Source organism: Centroberyx gerrardi, chromosome 7, assembly GCF_048128805.1.
Source record: "Centroberyx gerrardi isolate f3 chromosome 7, fCenGer3.hap1.cur.20231027, whole genome shotgun sequence".
Classification (NCBI taxonomy): Eukaryota; Metazoa; Chordata; class Actinopteri; order Beryciformes; family Berycidae; genus Centroberyx; species Centroberyx gerrardi.
In genome coordinates, this window is record NC_136003.1 from 30,339,672 (window position 1) to 30,355,537 (window position 15,866).

Consider the following 15,866-nt stretch of genomic DNA (forward strand, 5'->3'; position numbering starts at 1 on the left):
AATTTTGCAATTTTGTCCAATCCCCACATTATTTCTGCATAAACTGGTAAAATTGGAAAAATGCAGTATGTGTGTGCATACCTACACAAAAAGAGTGGAAGGAGGAGAGATGAAGACATGTGTGTGTGTGTGTGTGTGTGTGTGTGTGTGTGTGTAAACAAATAACAAGATGAGAAAATCACATGGTTTAAAGGAACTCACAGCTATAACAGTCCATGACGTCCACGGGGATTTCTACTGTCCTGTGAATGACCAATAAACTTTAGTAGCTGAATGTATCAGACTTTTGCACTGAATTAGATAACAAATCTGAAACTACAAGTGTGTCTCCTCATTGTTTTGTTCATCGTTTATTATTGATATGAACTTAATCATGCCAAAGGCCGATTATTAATCATTAACGGTTGGTGTGAAGTGCCATGCTTACCTGATCAAGCAGAGGTGGCAAGTAGCCACTTCCAACTATTATAGTTACTGTTGGTTTTTAGAACAAAGCTACTTTTTTAAGGATGTTTAAAAGTTTGTACTTTTACTACCTTTGGGGTATTTGTTGTTTATATATCTGTCTATTAAAAAATTAGACAATGAAACAGACAAAGGGACATGGTCAGTACTCCAACTCTCTAAATCATGAACTGTTCTCCAGCAGGAGTCTTAATTTTATACCTTATTAATTATCTTTATTAATGTCCTTGTGGCCCAGCAAGTTAAGGTGCATACTATAAAGCATGATGTGGATTTAAGAATCTGGTCCAAGATTTTCTGCCTTTACAGCATACTTGCATTGGCTTAGTGGGTTATTTATTGTGGACAAAACATTGTTGCCTGGAAAGTCTGGGGACTCCCACCATACAACAGTAGTTTCTCTTTCACTTAAAGCTGCTCCGCCTATTCTCAAAAGCAGATTCTAAACCTGCCAACAGAAAGTGCTCATGTCATTACCACTTTCATAATGCCTCTATAAAAACAGAATATGAAAGTTCAGTGTCAGAGGAAAATATTTTAATATATTTTTACATGTTCATCAGGCAGCAACAGACATAACTTCAATTAAATCTCCAAAGCAGGTAAGATGACCAAACACATTTACACTTTCTGTTAATAATTTAATTATACCTGTATATACTTCCCTCTTTAAATTGCAGATTTTTTCATTACACAAATCATTGTTGCTCCAAAGTCTTTTACTTTGTCAATACAATAAAATGAGTGGACAAAACACACTTTTCATAAATATTTGTTTTCCTGCATTTTCCAGCACCTTGTAATGTAACCACTTTTGTGCATGGGATATCACAGTTTTACTGAGCTACTCACGTCTAGTTTTTGCATTTTTTATCTGGTTCTGCAGACACAAAGTGTTTGTGCACCTGTTTGAATATATAAAACTCTCATTTCACACTCTAAATAAGTGATTGTTTTGTTTAAAGTTAATAATTCACTATTTGAGTGTTCAAAAGGCAGTAGTCCAATAGCAGACCAGCAGCACCAGGGCCCAGTGAATACATAGCTTATTATTTTTAACTGCTTGTTAGAATCAAGAGTTTTACAATACATTAGTGACTCCAGAAGATTATGTTGTGGACTGCATTATAAAAGCAATGGCAGAACGCAGTGGATTGAAGTGGAATGATAACCTCAAATTACTCAACACAATATCTGATTTGTCCAAATAATCTTTGCAAAGGAGTCAAGTCCCTGTCTCCTGGATTTACCCCAACTTTGACAATTAATTATAAAATAGACTTCAAAAGCAAAGCTGTATGTGGGCTGATTCTGGCTCTGAGAGTGTTCATGTCCACAGTAGGCTACTTGACAGGACTGTTCTAGTCCATAGGAATAAAATATATGTATCCATAAATTGAATAGCATTATCTTTTAAGTTCTGTCTTGCTATTTATAACCATGGAGACTGTGGAGCTATGAGCAGTGGCAACAGAAAATTGGTTGTATCATCAAAAGTAAAGAGATCTGGAATCCCTAATACATGAATCTGAATAGAAAATCAGAAGATTATTTTATGTATAGAATATGTGATTGGTATACATCTTTTCTTTTAATTCTGCAAATGTTTTTCTCATTCATTTTCAGGTTGGGGGAGGGGCAATTGGACTGGTGGTTTTAAGTTTCTGAGCTGATTGACAACTGTACAGAACTGGTCAGAGACAATTTTGAAAAGCCTGCGGACAGCTTTAGAAGAAATGAAGAGCGAACTGGAGGGAATCCGGTGAGCGTCTGGACCTGGACATCCTGTAACTAGAGAAAATAGATGAAGTGTAATGGTTAAAGATATTATTCAAAAAGATTTAATACAGTGCTATTGTATGGCATTATGTAATGTAGTGCTGCTTGACAGTGGCAATTTGACGCAATTTAACAATTTATACTGCAAGTTATACTTAATACAGTATACTATATATATATGCTATACTTAAATATACTATAAATACTGTAATGCAGTGTATTATCCAGTAAGATACAGAATTATTACAGATTATATTCAATGAACATCTCTTTTTTGTCTTACAGAGAGTTCGAGAAGTTAGCTAAAGTTAGCCGCTGTACCAAAAACCTTGAGAAAAACTCGGAGAAGAAGGAGTTAATGGATTCTGCAATGAAGAACTGTAAGGATGAAGCTACTTTGAAATGGCTGAAGGAAAATTCACAGTCTGGGGCATTTTTACAACTTGTGAGAATGTTTCATTTTCTGAAAAAACACATTGACGAGGAAGAGAAGAAGGACCACTCTGAGGATGTTGACATCATCTTTGTGGCGCATGGAGCAATCAGAGACCACATGATCCCAGCCAGCTGTCTCATGCCTCTGCCCACTATCAAGGACGTGATCCTGTATTCTCCCTGGAACTGTACTATGACTGCTGATGCAGTCTATGGCATTGCAGCAGGATGCATGAAGCCTCACCACAGGGTCTTTTATTGTCGTAGAAAAGGCTGTCCAACACCCTCTGAACTCCATCAGCCCACCAATCTGCCCAACCACTGGAACTCTATGAAGAAGGCCGGACACCAACAGATTCCAAACATTACGCTCAGCCCTCTTGAACCAAAGGATGGGGTGTGGAAAAAGTTTGAGTTTCAAAAAAATGAGCATGGCCTCCCTGAGAGAAACCGCATTGTTGTCCCGTACATCATCCCAGGATATTCAGGAAGTGTCCCGTTCTTCATTGTCACTTTGGCCTTGTCACTTGTGCTCATGTCCTCCAGGTTCCAAGCCACCGTCCATCTGGCAGCCTGTCTGGGTGACAGATCTGAAACAAAGAAATTTGATGAGGCTTATCTGAAGCATCAGTATGCCTACACTGTTGACCACACCTGCATGAAACCTTCACCTTCCATGCTTCACCTTTCTAGACTGTATAGAGCGTTTAAAGCTTGGTTTGGTTAGACGCCTTCCATGTGCTGGTTGCCGTTTTAACATCAAGACTGTACAAAAATGAATCAGAAAGCATTTAACGCTAAAACTAACTTCATTCCCTAAAGAAGGTTATTACACTGAGTCATGATAACTGAAGTTGATCCAGAAGAATCTGAATATAACTGTTTAGGAACTGACTGACTGCTGTTTCGAGCAATGGATGGATGGAGGGACAGATTCATTCATTTGACATTTAACATCATTACACAGACAGAATGCTGCATCGAAACCATCATACAGTCATAAGAAAAACTCAATAAAACCCAAAGACTAACATGAAAATTGCAGCCTATGCTGGTGTGAACAATTTTTGTCAAACTTGTGTCATGTAAATAATGTTTTCTTTTTCAGTGTGTGTTTCAAGTTATGATGTAGTGTTATTGTCTTTACCAGACTGTTCTTTGTCACATATGTTCTTGGGTTTTGGCCTCAACGTTAGTGAGACAAGTGTTATTATCATTTTCAAGACTTAAATCATAAAGTGAGAGGAATGATTTTTACAAAAGCTTTAGTCTGTCCGCTTTTACAAACTTTTTTGTTTCCATCCAGCTGCCTGATCATCAAAAGTAATGAATTTGTATATTTTTGCTAAGTGGATCTTATGTTCACTTGTTGATTATAATTTTGAGTAATGTGGAAATGTTGTGGGATACTTTGGTTTGAATTGCTAGTTAAATTGATTTTATTCTTAACACATGGTTTTCATAATTTTTAAACAATAAATGTCTTCAATTGATTTGCATTCAGTTTACTAAACTAAAGTGATTGTAAAGAAAAATAAAAGTTACAAGTTGAGCAGTTGAGAGACTGTAAAACCTTAACTCATACTCATGTTTCTGAGAATAGGAGTAGAAAACTTGGTGATCTTGGTTAGATCATATAACAATATAAACTCTAAAGTACGTTTTGAGTATGGGCAAGAAGGAAAGAGGGAAAGGGCGGTGATAGAGATGGGACAAGGGACAAGTGGAGGAGAGAGGATAAGGAAACGTTAAATACGTCAGAGCCATCCCATACAATACAAATTGTGCTGTAGGCTTTAGTTTGTCTCCAGCTCACCCACATGGTTCTGACAAATCAGATTTTCCCTTCTTCATAGCTTCCTTGATAGAGGAGAGTAACATGGAGAGATAGAGAACCATTTGGTGCCTGCTTAGGGCGTTTAGCAGAGATCTGTGGAAGCTAAAGAACACTAGAGACCCACAGCTCTCCTCTTTGCCCAAAACTCTTCTTCACCATGGCAGCAAGGAGTCTGTCCTGTTTTCACTCTGAAATATTTGGATGCGTTTATTCTCCTATGTACTATTTTATTAGTTTCAGTAATTGTGTTTATGTGCATTACTGAGTGTTAAAAACATTTTAAACTAATTAGACTTTTTATTTGATACCAGTGTCAACATCACAAATCTCCCAGCTACCACATCTGGCTCCATCATGGAGGTCCATTGGAGAACTGATTGTATGCAAATAATGGTGAAATATATAACAACCAGGGTTGTACATAGGGTTGTACATACGTATGTACGTGACAGGAGTAAAGTTAGCTTGATATTGGTATTCCAGGGATATCCGTTTTTTCCACCTTTAATAACTTGTAAAGCAAACAAGCTAAAGCATATTAATGAATGTATTTGTGATTAGTGGAAGAGGAAAGAGTATTTTCAGCCACTTTTTTCAATATTTGAGAAGATATTTTACACATGCAACCTCAGGTTCATATGGAAAACAAGCTACTGAAATTTGAATGTGTTCATACAGTAGAAAATTGGCTAGTCACAATTAATTTGGATAGTCTAATGTTACTCAACATCCTATCAAGTAATGTATCAGTAAAAAGTCAACTGAGTTTCTGAGTATACTCATAATTGTGTGATAAGTATATAGTCTATAAGTCTATAATCTTTGGGTTGGGGTTAAGTCAGGGCAGCCGTGCTCTAACTCCTCACAGTGTGCTGTCAGCCAGTGGAAAGTGATTGTCCTTCCATCTGTCCACAAACAGCACATCTTCACTTGACGCTCGTCTGGTCTCTCCTCACAATACACTGGCTAACTGCTATTATAAAGACCCTGCAAGTGTTTCTCTGGTTGATAATTCTCACACAGACTCTGGACTTTAACAGCTTGAGGCCGTCATGCAGTGGTTCTCATCTTTCCTCACAACAGCCTTGGTTGCTTTATTTTTGATAGAAGAACTGAAATCAGACTGTCTGGGTGACAGATCTGAAACAAAGAAGTTTGATGAGACTTATCTGAAGCATCAATATGCCTACACTATTGACCAGACATGCATGACACCTTCACCTTTCATGCCCCTCAATCCAGTATCTAGACTGTTTAGAGCAATGAAAGCTTGGTTTTGGTCAGACCAAGGTACATTTTAACCGTTTGTTTTTTCGGTACAATTGACGCAGGCAGAAACCAGAAACAGGTTGTTTTTTTGTTTTTTTTTATTTTGCACAAAAAAACAAAAAACACAAATTCAGCTCGATTTATGAAGATGGAATATGGAATCTATTTCAATTATCTCAATTATCAACCATACTATTGAGTGTGTGAGTCGACAGAAGAGTCTAGTATGCTCTTTTAACAATAATATTAATAGGTATGGGCTAATTATTGTATCAAAAAAGATTCAATTCAATTATGTATCCAATGATTTATTTAAGTAACACTTCATAAATGCATGAGTGCTGAATAAGCATTACTTAACCATAATTAACCATTTATTAATGCTCTTTGTAACTAACTAAACAAACAGAAATCATAACATTAATAGAAAAAAATCTTAACTGAACAGATGTACACACACACACACACACACACACACACTCCCCTGCGCCAGCAAAGTCAAATCAACCAAAGGGAAGCTTTGAAGGGCCCTAGCCGTGGGACCCCACTCGCCAAACTGAAAGTTCACATTGAGCATGTGCACACAAGCGCAGGGCTTTGCCCAGATCACTGCAGGAGCAGTAGGGCCCGCTTTTACCTAAGCAGAAACAGGCAGGCAGCACCAGGCACAAAGACAAATTCACACACTACAAAGCAATATTTTTCTAGAAAAAAAAAATGCATTCTATTAAGTAGACCAAATTGAGTTTGCTATAAACATTTGGCAATATGTGTATCTTACCTCATGCCAATAAAGCTATTTGAATTAGATTATTGAGGGAAGCCTCTAACTTATTCTACACAACATCGCCCTCTGGTGGGGCCATGCCCCACGGGCCTTTTACGACCTGCATCGAAGCCCCCTCCGACCTCCAGAACACGTCTGAAACCCCTTAAGAACCAAGTATAAATCACACTTTAATGCAAGAACACCACTGTTCCTAACAATTGTTTCTGGCTAACCCCAAGGCATGAGTTGCGGGTCAAAAGGTTCAATGGCCAGGAGGACTTTTATTTTGAAACGTTCCTTCAAAGTGACATGCTGTCTGACAAATGTACATGAACACCTGATGAATGCTCACATAAGCAATGAATCAGCATTCAGGCATGTGCCATGGAGCTGTAGTGAATCTTGTGCTCAGGTGTTATGAATATGTTATAAACCAAGGTAAAATAAAAGCTTTTAGCAGTGGACCTGATTGCCATTAGCACAATTTATTATGCTTGGTGTTGGTGATGGAAATTATATGATCTCATTCATTTTCAGGTTGGGGCTGGTGTTTTTACAGTGGCAATGACACTTCCAGATACAATTGACAATTATAAGAGGGCGATTAAAAACAACAATGTAACTGGTCCAAGTGAAGAACTGAGAAATGCAGCTGACGAGATAATGAGGACGACTCAAAATGTGAGAGTGGTACTGGAGGATATCGAGTAAGTCTTTGTTTCTCACCTATTGCCCTAAATAGTTGTGAGAATATATGGAATGCTCTGACTGTCACTTATGATCAGACTTGAAATGGACACAGGACAGTAGCTAAATATTGAGAGAATTTGTCATTTGTTGATATACCTTTCAGCTCGTTGTAACCTAGGAATATACTAGTGTTTTATTCTATTCAAAATTGTATTTTTCTCAGTCAAAAAAATGAATGTGAATGCTGAGCTGAAAACCAGTGCAACCACTGAAAAAAACATGTCAGTTCCAAATAAGATGTACTTTACCCTCTTTTTTGCACTTCAGAGGCCAATTAAATGTAAATAAGCCTATAGATTTTTGGAACTTTAATTGATATTTCCCCTGACGCCACTTTCAATGGACACTGCTTGTTAAGTACACTTTATGTAGGCTAAATAACTGAATGACAATCAAAACTGAATATGTTTATAGGTGTTAAAATCTTGATGCAGCTTTGCTTGTAGTTATGGAAAGAAAAGCCCAAATGGTTATTGCAGGCAATATAAAATATAATAAAAAATCTATGTGATAATAGTCTGTTCATTGTAATACGTTATTTATTGTTAATTAATTACAGTAGCACTACAGGAGTATTCATCATATTGGTTTAAAACGATAGCTGGCTTTTATTTTTAAGGCAAAGTTGCCTAACCGGAAATGCGATTGCAGGTAAGTTCTGCTAACTTGCCACAAAAAAAGTTCCGTTGAAAAAACGTGTGGGGAAGGACTGTAGAGTTTGGCACCGCCCAGCTGAGCGCGCTCTTTCCTTCCTCTTTTAGGTCCGCAAATAAGGTTTATATAGTGAATCTTTCTGAGCTGCTGCATCAGTTTGTTCTACTTTTGAACTAAACGAATTAGCACGATGAGCGGAAGAGGCAAAGGCGGAAAGGGACTCGGTAAAGGAGGCGCCAAGCGCCACCGTAAAGTCCTCCGTGATAACATCCAGGGAATCACCAAGCCCGCTATCCGCCGTCTGGCTCGCCGCGGCGGGGTGAAGCGCATCTCCGGTCTCATCTACGAGGAGACCCGCGGTGTGTTGAAGGTCTTCCTGGAGAACGTCATCCGTGATGCCGTCACCTACACCGAGCACGCCAAGAGGAAGACCGTCACCGCCATGGATGTGGTCTATGCTCTGAAGAGGCAGGGCCGCACTCTGTACGGCTTCGGAGGTTAACTTCATTTACCGTCAACTAAACCACAAAGGCTCTTTTAAGAGCCGCCCAATTTCTCTAAGCAAAGACTCCATTCCTGTTTCTTTGTGACTCGTGTAGGCCAACCATCTAATGCATTGCACGTTTTTCTTTTATAACACTTGAACACAAGCCTAACTTAATAATGCTCTTCCTGAAGCAGACGCTAGTTTAAATTAATTACTGGTACTTTTCACAGCCGTACTGTCATTGAATCAACCAAGTTTTGTTCCATATCCTTGGTAGGAACAGCCACTGATCTGTATTATCGTGAAGTGGTAGGACATGCTGGGTAACAAAATGGTTACGGTAAAACGGCAACTTATTGATACTTTTACACAACATAACATTGAGCAAATGGCCCATGTGTATCTGAATCAGCAAGTTTGTAGCAGCCGCAAACGGGCTAACCTGAAATATAACTGCATTAAAAAATGCTCTGCTGTGAACGTACAAACGTACAAAGCATCCCCCTGTTGCAGAAATAACTCGGCCCGATTGCATCACCTCAGAGATCGGCATATTAATCGAACAAATAAAGTTAAAGATATGTTCAAAGCAATGCTGGATTCACATCTATGGTGAAAATCCAATGCATGGGAAGACGCCTTAAACAGAAAGGCCTCATAACATGATGAATATGTATAGTGAACTGTCTACAGTAGGCTATGTCAATGCACTGAATGTGAGACCTTAATGTCTCATTTTTTGTTTTTTACCAGGGCCATGTCTGCATGGTTACTTCACTATTGGAGCTGTCCATAAAGTACATCGATGACAACATTGTGTCTATTGCTACTTGTCAGATACAATGTTTCTTCTTACATTGCGAGTTGCAGATTTTTTTATATATATATTTACAAAGGAAGTCTAAATGGGGCCATGAATCAGCAGAGGGAAAAATTATTAAACATTAATAATGGGGAAAAAGGTCCAAGGTTTTAACATATAAAACAGACTTGTATTAGTTTGTGAAATGAAGGAGGGGAACAATAGTCCGAGTCCGCGCGCGGGAAGTGAAAACAAAAATCTTGTATAACACATTCAACCGCCATCTGGATCTCAACCAATCATATACCTACAGGGAGCTGCGCAGTAACGATACGAGCCCGCTCCACAGTCACGTGCCGAAACTCAACCAATCGCAGGCGGGTAACTGCACAGTGCTATTTGCATAACTGCCTATAAAAACAGTCGTTCTGGTACGGAGACATTATTCGTTGCTGTAAAGTACCGACAACTCGTCATGCCTGAACCAGCGAAGCCAGCGCCCAAGAAAGGCTCCAAGAAAGCCGTGACCAAGACCGCCGCCGGCAAGGGAGGCAAGAAGCGCAGAAAGACCAGGAAGGAGAGCTACGCCATCTACGTGTACAAGGTGCTCAAGCAGGTCCATCCCGACACCGGCATCTCCTCCAAGGCCATGGGCATCATGAACTCCTTCGTCAACGACATCTTCGAGCGCATCGCCGGTGAGGCGTCTCGTCTGGCTCACTACAACAAGCGCTCCACCATCACTTCCAGGGAGATCCAGACCGCCGTAAGGCTCCTGCTTCCCGGTGAGCTGGCCAAGCACGCCGTGTCCGAGGGCACCAAGGCCGTCACCAAGTACACCAGCTCCAAGTAACCAGCTGCCTGCTGTCAACATTAATCCAACGGCTCTTTTAAGAGCCACACACTTCCTCTGGAAGGGCAAAGTTTTATTTCACTTAGTGTTTAATTGATCTTAAAAATTATTCTACTTTCTACAATGACTGAACTATTTCCATACTACAAACAAAAACCCCCCCCCAACGCCATCTGCACTTACAACCTGGTAGGAGCAATTTACTAATTAACGTGAATGAGCCTAACTTGATCTACTAGTTTACAGCTGGTCAGTCACACTGCTTGCACACAAAATGTAACAGTGACCTGTCCATGTCCTGAATGGTTAATTGCTCTGTACTTGAGGACTTACTTTGAAACAGCTACGTTTTTAATGTCAGCTCCATTGCCACCAAGGTAAATTAATGTTATTCTGTAATTTTACATTTTGGGGAGTTATAATATCCACTTAACTTCAGGTCAGTCTACTGTATCAGTATCAGTCACCATTCATGAGAGAAAGATGCAGTCACAATAAAAGCTGTCCTGGGGCAGGATCAGTCATCCAGATAAATAAATGTTGCTGGAAAGATGTCGTTGGTTCTCATTTCACCAGGGTCACTGTGACACCCTGATTACTCCAATCATTGTTAGGATTTTTACTATCTTTTATCTCCTTATTTTCAACATTAGCCAAATACATAAAAAAGGTGATATTGAATAATATACCATGGCACTCACCAATGGTCAAATAATTATTTTTTTTTCTTCTGCAATGGACCAAGCAATTCCTCCTTACAGACCCACAGCTTTCTTACACTGATATTTTGCATTTACATTTGATGTTTTTAGCTCCAACTCATTTTTTATATATATGTTTTAAGTATCTCAGTGACATTATTATTTACAGTAATTTCCAATAAGTGCACAATATGAGTAAGCTTTCCAATTGTCAACATTATAAGCAACCAATCGTAATGAGTGCAAGAGACAAAGCCACAGTCCAGACAAGAGATGGGACAAATATTCCTGTCTTCCTATAATTATTATTATCATCTTGTATGATAGAGATGTGCTTGGTAATCATGAGTCATGAATATTTTTATTTTATTTTCCAAAAACAAATGATGCAAACTGTATAAGCATTTGCTGTACCAGTATTTGCATTCCTTATATTTTCAACATTGTTGGAAAAAAACAAAAGATACTCAATAATATACCAGGTGAGGTCAATATATTATAATTGTTTGTGTCCAAAACAAAATGAGATTGGGATCAATGACTCACTAGATAAAGACTTTGGAGGACAGGAGATCTCAGCTCGCATGATTGTGTTCGATAAACAGTAACCTCCAAAATGAAAGAAATAAATGTTAAATATATGTACTTCTGTTTTAACATATCAAAAACACTTATTTAATTAATCATAAATGAAGTCCTCAACAGAACAAAATAAATGGTTATAGCCACAGTGTCCATCTCTCATAAGGAGTCTAGGTAACTCACGCCACAGCCCACCGCCAGCATGAGTGTGTTTGCTGATACCAAAATAGCTTCCGTTTAATGCAAAACGATATGTAAGAGATGATTATTTTTACTTTTAATTTCTAGATAAACATCTCGGCCAGCTGTAAACGGGTTTTGGTGGGTATCTAATGCACTTTAAAGCATTTTAGGAGAGAAATGTCAGTGAGCAGCGCTTCCCACGACGGTGCATAGGTGAGGTTTGGAGCCTCCCCGAACAAAATGCAGAAACCTTCAGCGCTCTACATGACTTCAATATGAAGAGAAACAAGTCTGCTATCGGGTCCATTCACTGCTAGACATCAGTATTTCTCCCAGATCTGTATTTTAAACATTTATCGATGAAGAGAAAACACAAGCTGCACGGCATTCCGCCTGCACACAGGACGGTGGGCTGAGTGGAGTCTACACGGTTCTCATGGTGTGTTTAAGTCCCACCCCCTGCTCCGGCTTCACTACCAGTCCAGTCAGACTCCCAGTTTGGTGTGTATCTGAACAAACGACAGAGAAGAGAATGGCAGAAGTCGCCCCAGCTCCAGCCGCCCCCGCCCCGGCCAAAGCAGCCAAGAAGAAGGCTCCCAGGCCGAAGAAGGCCGGCCCCAGCCTCGGTGAGCTGATCGTTAAAGCTGTGTCCGCCTCCAAGGAGCGGAGCGGCGTGTCTCTGGCCGCCCTCAAGAAGAGCCTGGCTGCCGGAGGCTACGACGTGGACAAGAACAAGGCCCGCGTCAAGATCGCCGTCAAGAGCCTGGTGGCTAAGGGCGCTCTGCTCCAGACCAAGGGGACCGGGGCCTCCGGCTCCTTCAAGATCAACAAGAAGGCCGACACCAAGCCCAAGAAGCCGGCCAAGAAGGCCGCCCCCAAAGCCAAGAAGCCCGCTGCCAAGAAACCCCTCAAGAGCCCCAAGAAGGCGACCAAGAGCCCCAAGAAGGTGGCCAAGAAGCCCGCAGCCGCCAAGAAATCCCCCAAGAAAGCCAAGAAGCCCGCAGCGGCCAAGAAACCAGCCAAGAGCCCCAAGAAGGCGACCAAGAGTCCCAAGAAGGTGGCCAAAAAGCCCGCTGCTGCCAAGAAAGCACCAGCGAAGAAGGCTGCCAAGCCCAAGGTGGCCAAGAAGAAGGCAGCACCCAAGAAGAAGTAAACATCCAAACAATACTTCATCCACAAAAGGCTCTTCTAAGAGCCACCCACAACTTCAATCAAAGAGCACCTGATTAATGCACTTACATTACGAAACATAACAATATATACAATTAAATTTATTTAGGCTATTAATATTAATTAGTAGTATTAATACAGCTGTAGAACAATTGGATTGAAAAATGCTTATAAACTGCATTTTGTGTTGATGATTTAGATTATATTTAATATCCAAAGCGCCATTTGCGCCAAATGAAAAGGAAGAAAGGAAATTAAATTAACCTCACCAACAGGAAATATAAACGGGTAAAGTTACTCACCAGTCACGACTGTGTTTGTGTATGTGTGCGCGCGTTGGGGCCTGTTGTTCACTGGGCTTCACTATTCATACTATCCATTCTTTGACCCATTTGTCCACAGGTAATCAGGTTACTTACTGACCAACACAGCACTCGTGTCCATAAACTAATGTTGTATGAAAATTTTAGATAGAAATGAATGTACTGAATCGGACTGAATGAAGAAAGATCCTGGATAACAAATAGAAAAACCTTTATATATTAATACTAAATACTCTTGTCTAGTCTGAGTCTTGGGGAAGGCTCAAGGATGATGCCAATTTTTTTTTTTCTTTTTAAAGCTTCTTAAATTCATTCAGTGACTATCAAGAGTAGCCTATATAACGTGATCTTACGAATTTAATTAGGCTATTTACTTTATTCTAATAATCCACCCCCTCTAAGAAAATTATAATAAAAAAGAAAATAAATAAAATGTTCAGTTTTGAGATATTTAATAATCTCATATTCGGGTAGTATTTGATCAAGAATATTGATTAGATGTTCTAGGCTAATTATAAAAAAATATAGATGAATGCAACAAACATGTATTAAAACAAATATTTAACAATAAACAGTTTGTTTCGTTTAAGTGAATGTAGGCTATTACATGCTTCTTTGATATTTCCCACCATTTGGTAGTGATACATTCCTGAAGAGGAAAAGAATAGTGTACCAAAAAATTCAGAAATAGCTCCATAATATGAAATTTGATGATATTATAGGCTGTGTGCCTTAGAGAAATGGCTAAAGGGAAATTAGAATAGCCTACAAATTTCCACATTTGTCAACTCAGTTTCAACCATTTTTGTAGAATCACAGATTGTTTACAGCCTACGATTATACACTACTAAAATGTTAAGAAATTAAATCGAACGGCCTAGAATATACTAATACAGGCAAGTTAAGTCGGCAATATGTTTTAAATGTTGTATGGTACATAATGTTTTCATTATGTATCCGTATTCATTATGGATGAAGTATGAGAGAAAGTTTGACTCTTGCAGAGATGATTGTTGGGCTCTTAAAAGAGCCTTTGTGTTGTAAGGAGAGCAGCTGGTGTGTGATGTTTACTTCTTGGCAGGCTTCTCGGTCTTCTTGGGCAGCAGCACCGCCTGGATGTTGGGCAGCACGCCGCCCTGAGCGATGGTGACTCCGCCCAGCAGCTTGTTGAGCTCCTCGTCGTTGCGGACGGCCAGCTGCAGGTGACGGGGGATGATCCGGGTCTTCTTGTTGTCGCGGGCGGCGTTTCCGGCCAACTCCAGGATCTCAGCGGTCAGGTACTCGAGAACAGCCGCCAGGTAGACGGGGGCGCCGGCACCGACACGCTGGGCATAGTTGCCTTTGCGCAGCAGCCTGTGGACACGGCCGACCGGGAACTGGAGCCCGGCACGAGACGAGCGGGTCTTTGCCTTGGCGCGAGCCTTTCCGCCAGTTTTGCCTCTGCCACTCATTATGAAGTTTTTCTAGAGTTACAACTCAAAGAAAATGTGAAGCACAAGGGAAACTCTGGATTATATGTCCTCGGAGCGGACGGGGCGGTTCATGTCCGTCCAATCAGAAAAGAGGCTGCGGGCAGAGAAGCAGCGGGCGGCTGAGTTTGAATTTTGGCGGACATTTAGAAAGGACTTTTCTCCAATAACCGCCGGAGATTTAGGCGGTGTTGCCCTGAAGGAGGAGCGGCTTGGCTACAGACCAATCAGAAACCGGTGGAGTGAAGCAGCGTCACCGTTACAGACCCAGCCCGGTGATTTAAGAGCAGCATTTTGCTCCAGTCCGTTACACTTTTTCTTCCGTCGTGAGAAAGGAAAAGCAATGGCAAGAACCAAGCAGACCGCTCGCAAATCTACCGGAGGCAAAGCCCCCAGGAAGCAGCTCGCCACCAAGGCTGCCCGTAAGAGCGCCCCGGCCACCGGCGGCGTGAAGAAGCCTCACCGTTACCGGCCCGGTACCGTGGCGCTGAGAGAGATCCGTCGCTACCAGAAATCCACCGAGCTGCTGATCCGCAAGCTGCCCTTCCAGCGCCTGGTCCGAGAAATCGCTCAGGATTTCAAGACCGACCTGCGCTTCCAGAGCTCCGCTGTCATGGCTCTTCAGGAGGCCAGCGAGGCTTACCTGGTCGGCCTGTTTGAGGACACCAACCTGTGCGCCATCCACGCCAAGAGGGTCACCATCATGCCCAAGGACATCCAGCTGGCCCGCCGCATCCGCGGAGAGCGAGCTTAAACCTTCTGCTGCAGACACCAACCCAAAAAGGCTCTTTTAAGAGCCACCTACATCTTCACTATCAAAGAGTTAAAATTATCTTGCTACTGTTTCAGTAACAATGATTCATCATAGTTATATCAAGTGGTGTTGTAACCAACCTGTACAGCATGTACAGTGTAGTAAAATGTTTACCACTTATGTTGAAAATGAGAAACGGCAAATGGTCACAGATAGACCTACATATGGTTGACTATCTGCTTGTAAATGTAATGGACTCAAAGTCTTCGGTCCACCAAAGTGGGAATACTACTCTTCAGCCCTGCTTAAAGGGAGATTCAACCAGAATGAATTTTTGGATTATTATACTTTAAAAGCTGAAAATTCCCTGACATTTTGCAAAAAATGTTGTGTGGGTTGTTAGTTATGATTTCTAAAGATTAATCAATCCTCTAAACTGCCACTGATTTTAAAAGGTTTGGTCCACCAGCCTTCTGTTGGTCTACTGCTTATTGGAGCTCTTTACAGGAAATTTGTCAGCTCTAATATGACTTTGATTGTATTTTGCTTCCTTAGATTGTTGTATGTTGTTTGTCTGTGACTTA

At 40.7% G+C, this 15,866-nt stretch overlaps 5 protein-coding genes across 6 annotated transcripts; 4 read left to right on the forward strand and 1 right to left on the reverse strand.

Annotated features, from left to right (window-relative positions):
- Nucleotides 1-8,148: 8,148 nt before the first annotated feature.
- On the forward strand, nucleotides 8,149-8,476 carry LOC144539520 (histone H4). Its single transcript, XM_078284891.1, has one exon. The coding sequence runs from the start codon at nucleotides 8,149-8,151 to the stop codon at nucleotides 8,458-8,460; it is 312 nt and encodes a 103-aa protein (XP_078141017.1). The 3' UTR covers nucleotides 8,461-8,476.
- Nucleotides 8,477-9,698: 1,222 nt separating this feature from the next.
- On the forward strand, nucleotides 9,699-10,113 carry LOC139928332 (histone H2B 1/2-like). Its single transcript, XM_071920834.2, has one exon. The coding sequence runs from the start codon at nucleotides 9,723-9,725 to the stop codon at nucleotides 10,098-10,100; it is 378 nt and encodes a 125-aa protein (XP_071776935.1). The 5' UTR covers nucleotides 9,699-9,722; the 3' UTR covers nucleotides 10,101-10,113.
- Nucleotides 10,114-12,098: 1,985 nt separating this feature from the next.
- LOC139928331 (histone H1-like) lies at nucleotides 12,099-12,719 on the forward strand. Of its 2 annotated transcripts, XM_071920833.2 has the most exons (2): nucleotides 12,099-12,623; nucleotides 12,666-12,719. In XM_071920833.2, the coding sequence occupies exons 1-2, from the start codon at nucleotides 12,099-12,101 to the stop codon at nucleotides 12,717-12,719; spliced, it is 579 nt and encodes a 192-aa protein (XP_071776934.2). The 2 variants fall into 2 exon arrangements, with proteins under 2 accessions (XP_071776934.2, XP_071776933.2); XM_071920832.2 differs by having other exon boundaries at nucleotides 12,099-12,719.
- Nucleotides 12,720-14,109: 1,390 nt separating this feature from the next.
- LOC139913190 (histone H2A-like) lies at nucleotides 14,110-14,510 on the reverse strand. Its single transcript, XM_071901155.2, has one exon. The coding sequence runs from the start codon at nucleotides 14,508-14,510 to the stop codon at nucleotides 14,127-14,129; it is 384 nt and encodes a 127-aa protein (XP_071757256.1). The 3' UTR covers nucleotides 14,110-14,126.
- A 357-nt stretch (nucleotides 14,511-14,867) lies between these two features.
- LOC139913194 (histone H3) lies at nucleotides 14,868-15,285 on the forward strand. The gene has a single exon (XM_071901157.2). The coding sequence runs from the start codon at nucleotides 14,872-14,874 to the stop codon at nucleotides 15,280-15,282; it is 411 nt and encodes a 136-aa protein (XP_071757258.1). The 5' UTR covers nucleotides 14,868-14,871; the 3' UTR covers nucleotides 15,283-15,285.
- The last annotated feature ends 581 nt before the right edge of the window (nucleotides 15,286-15,866 follow it).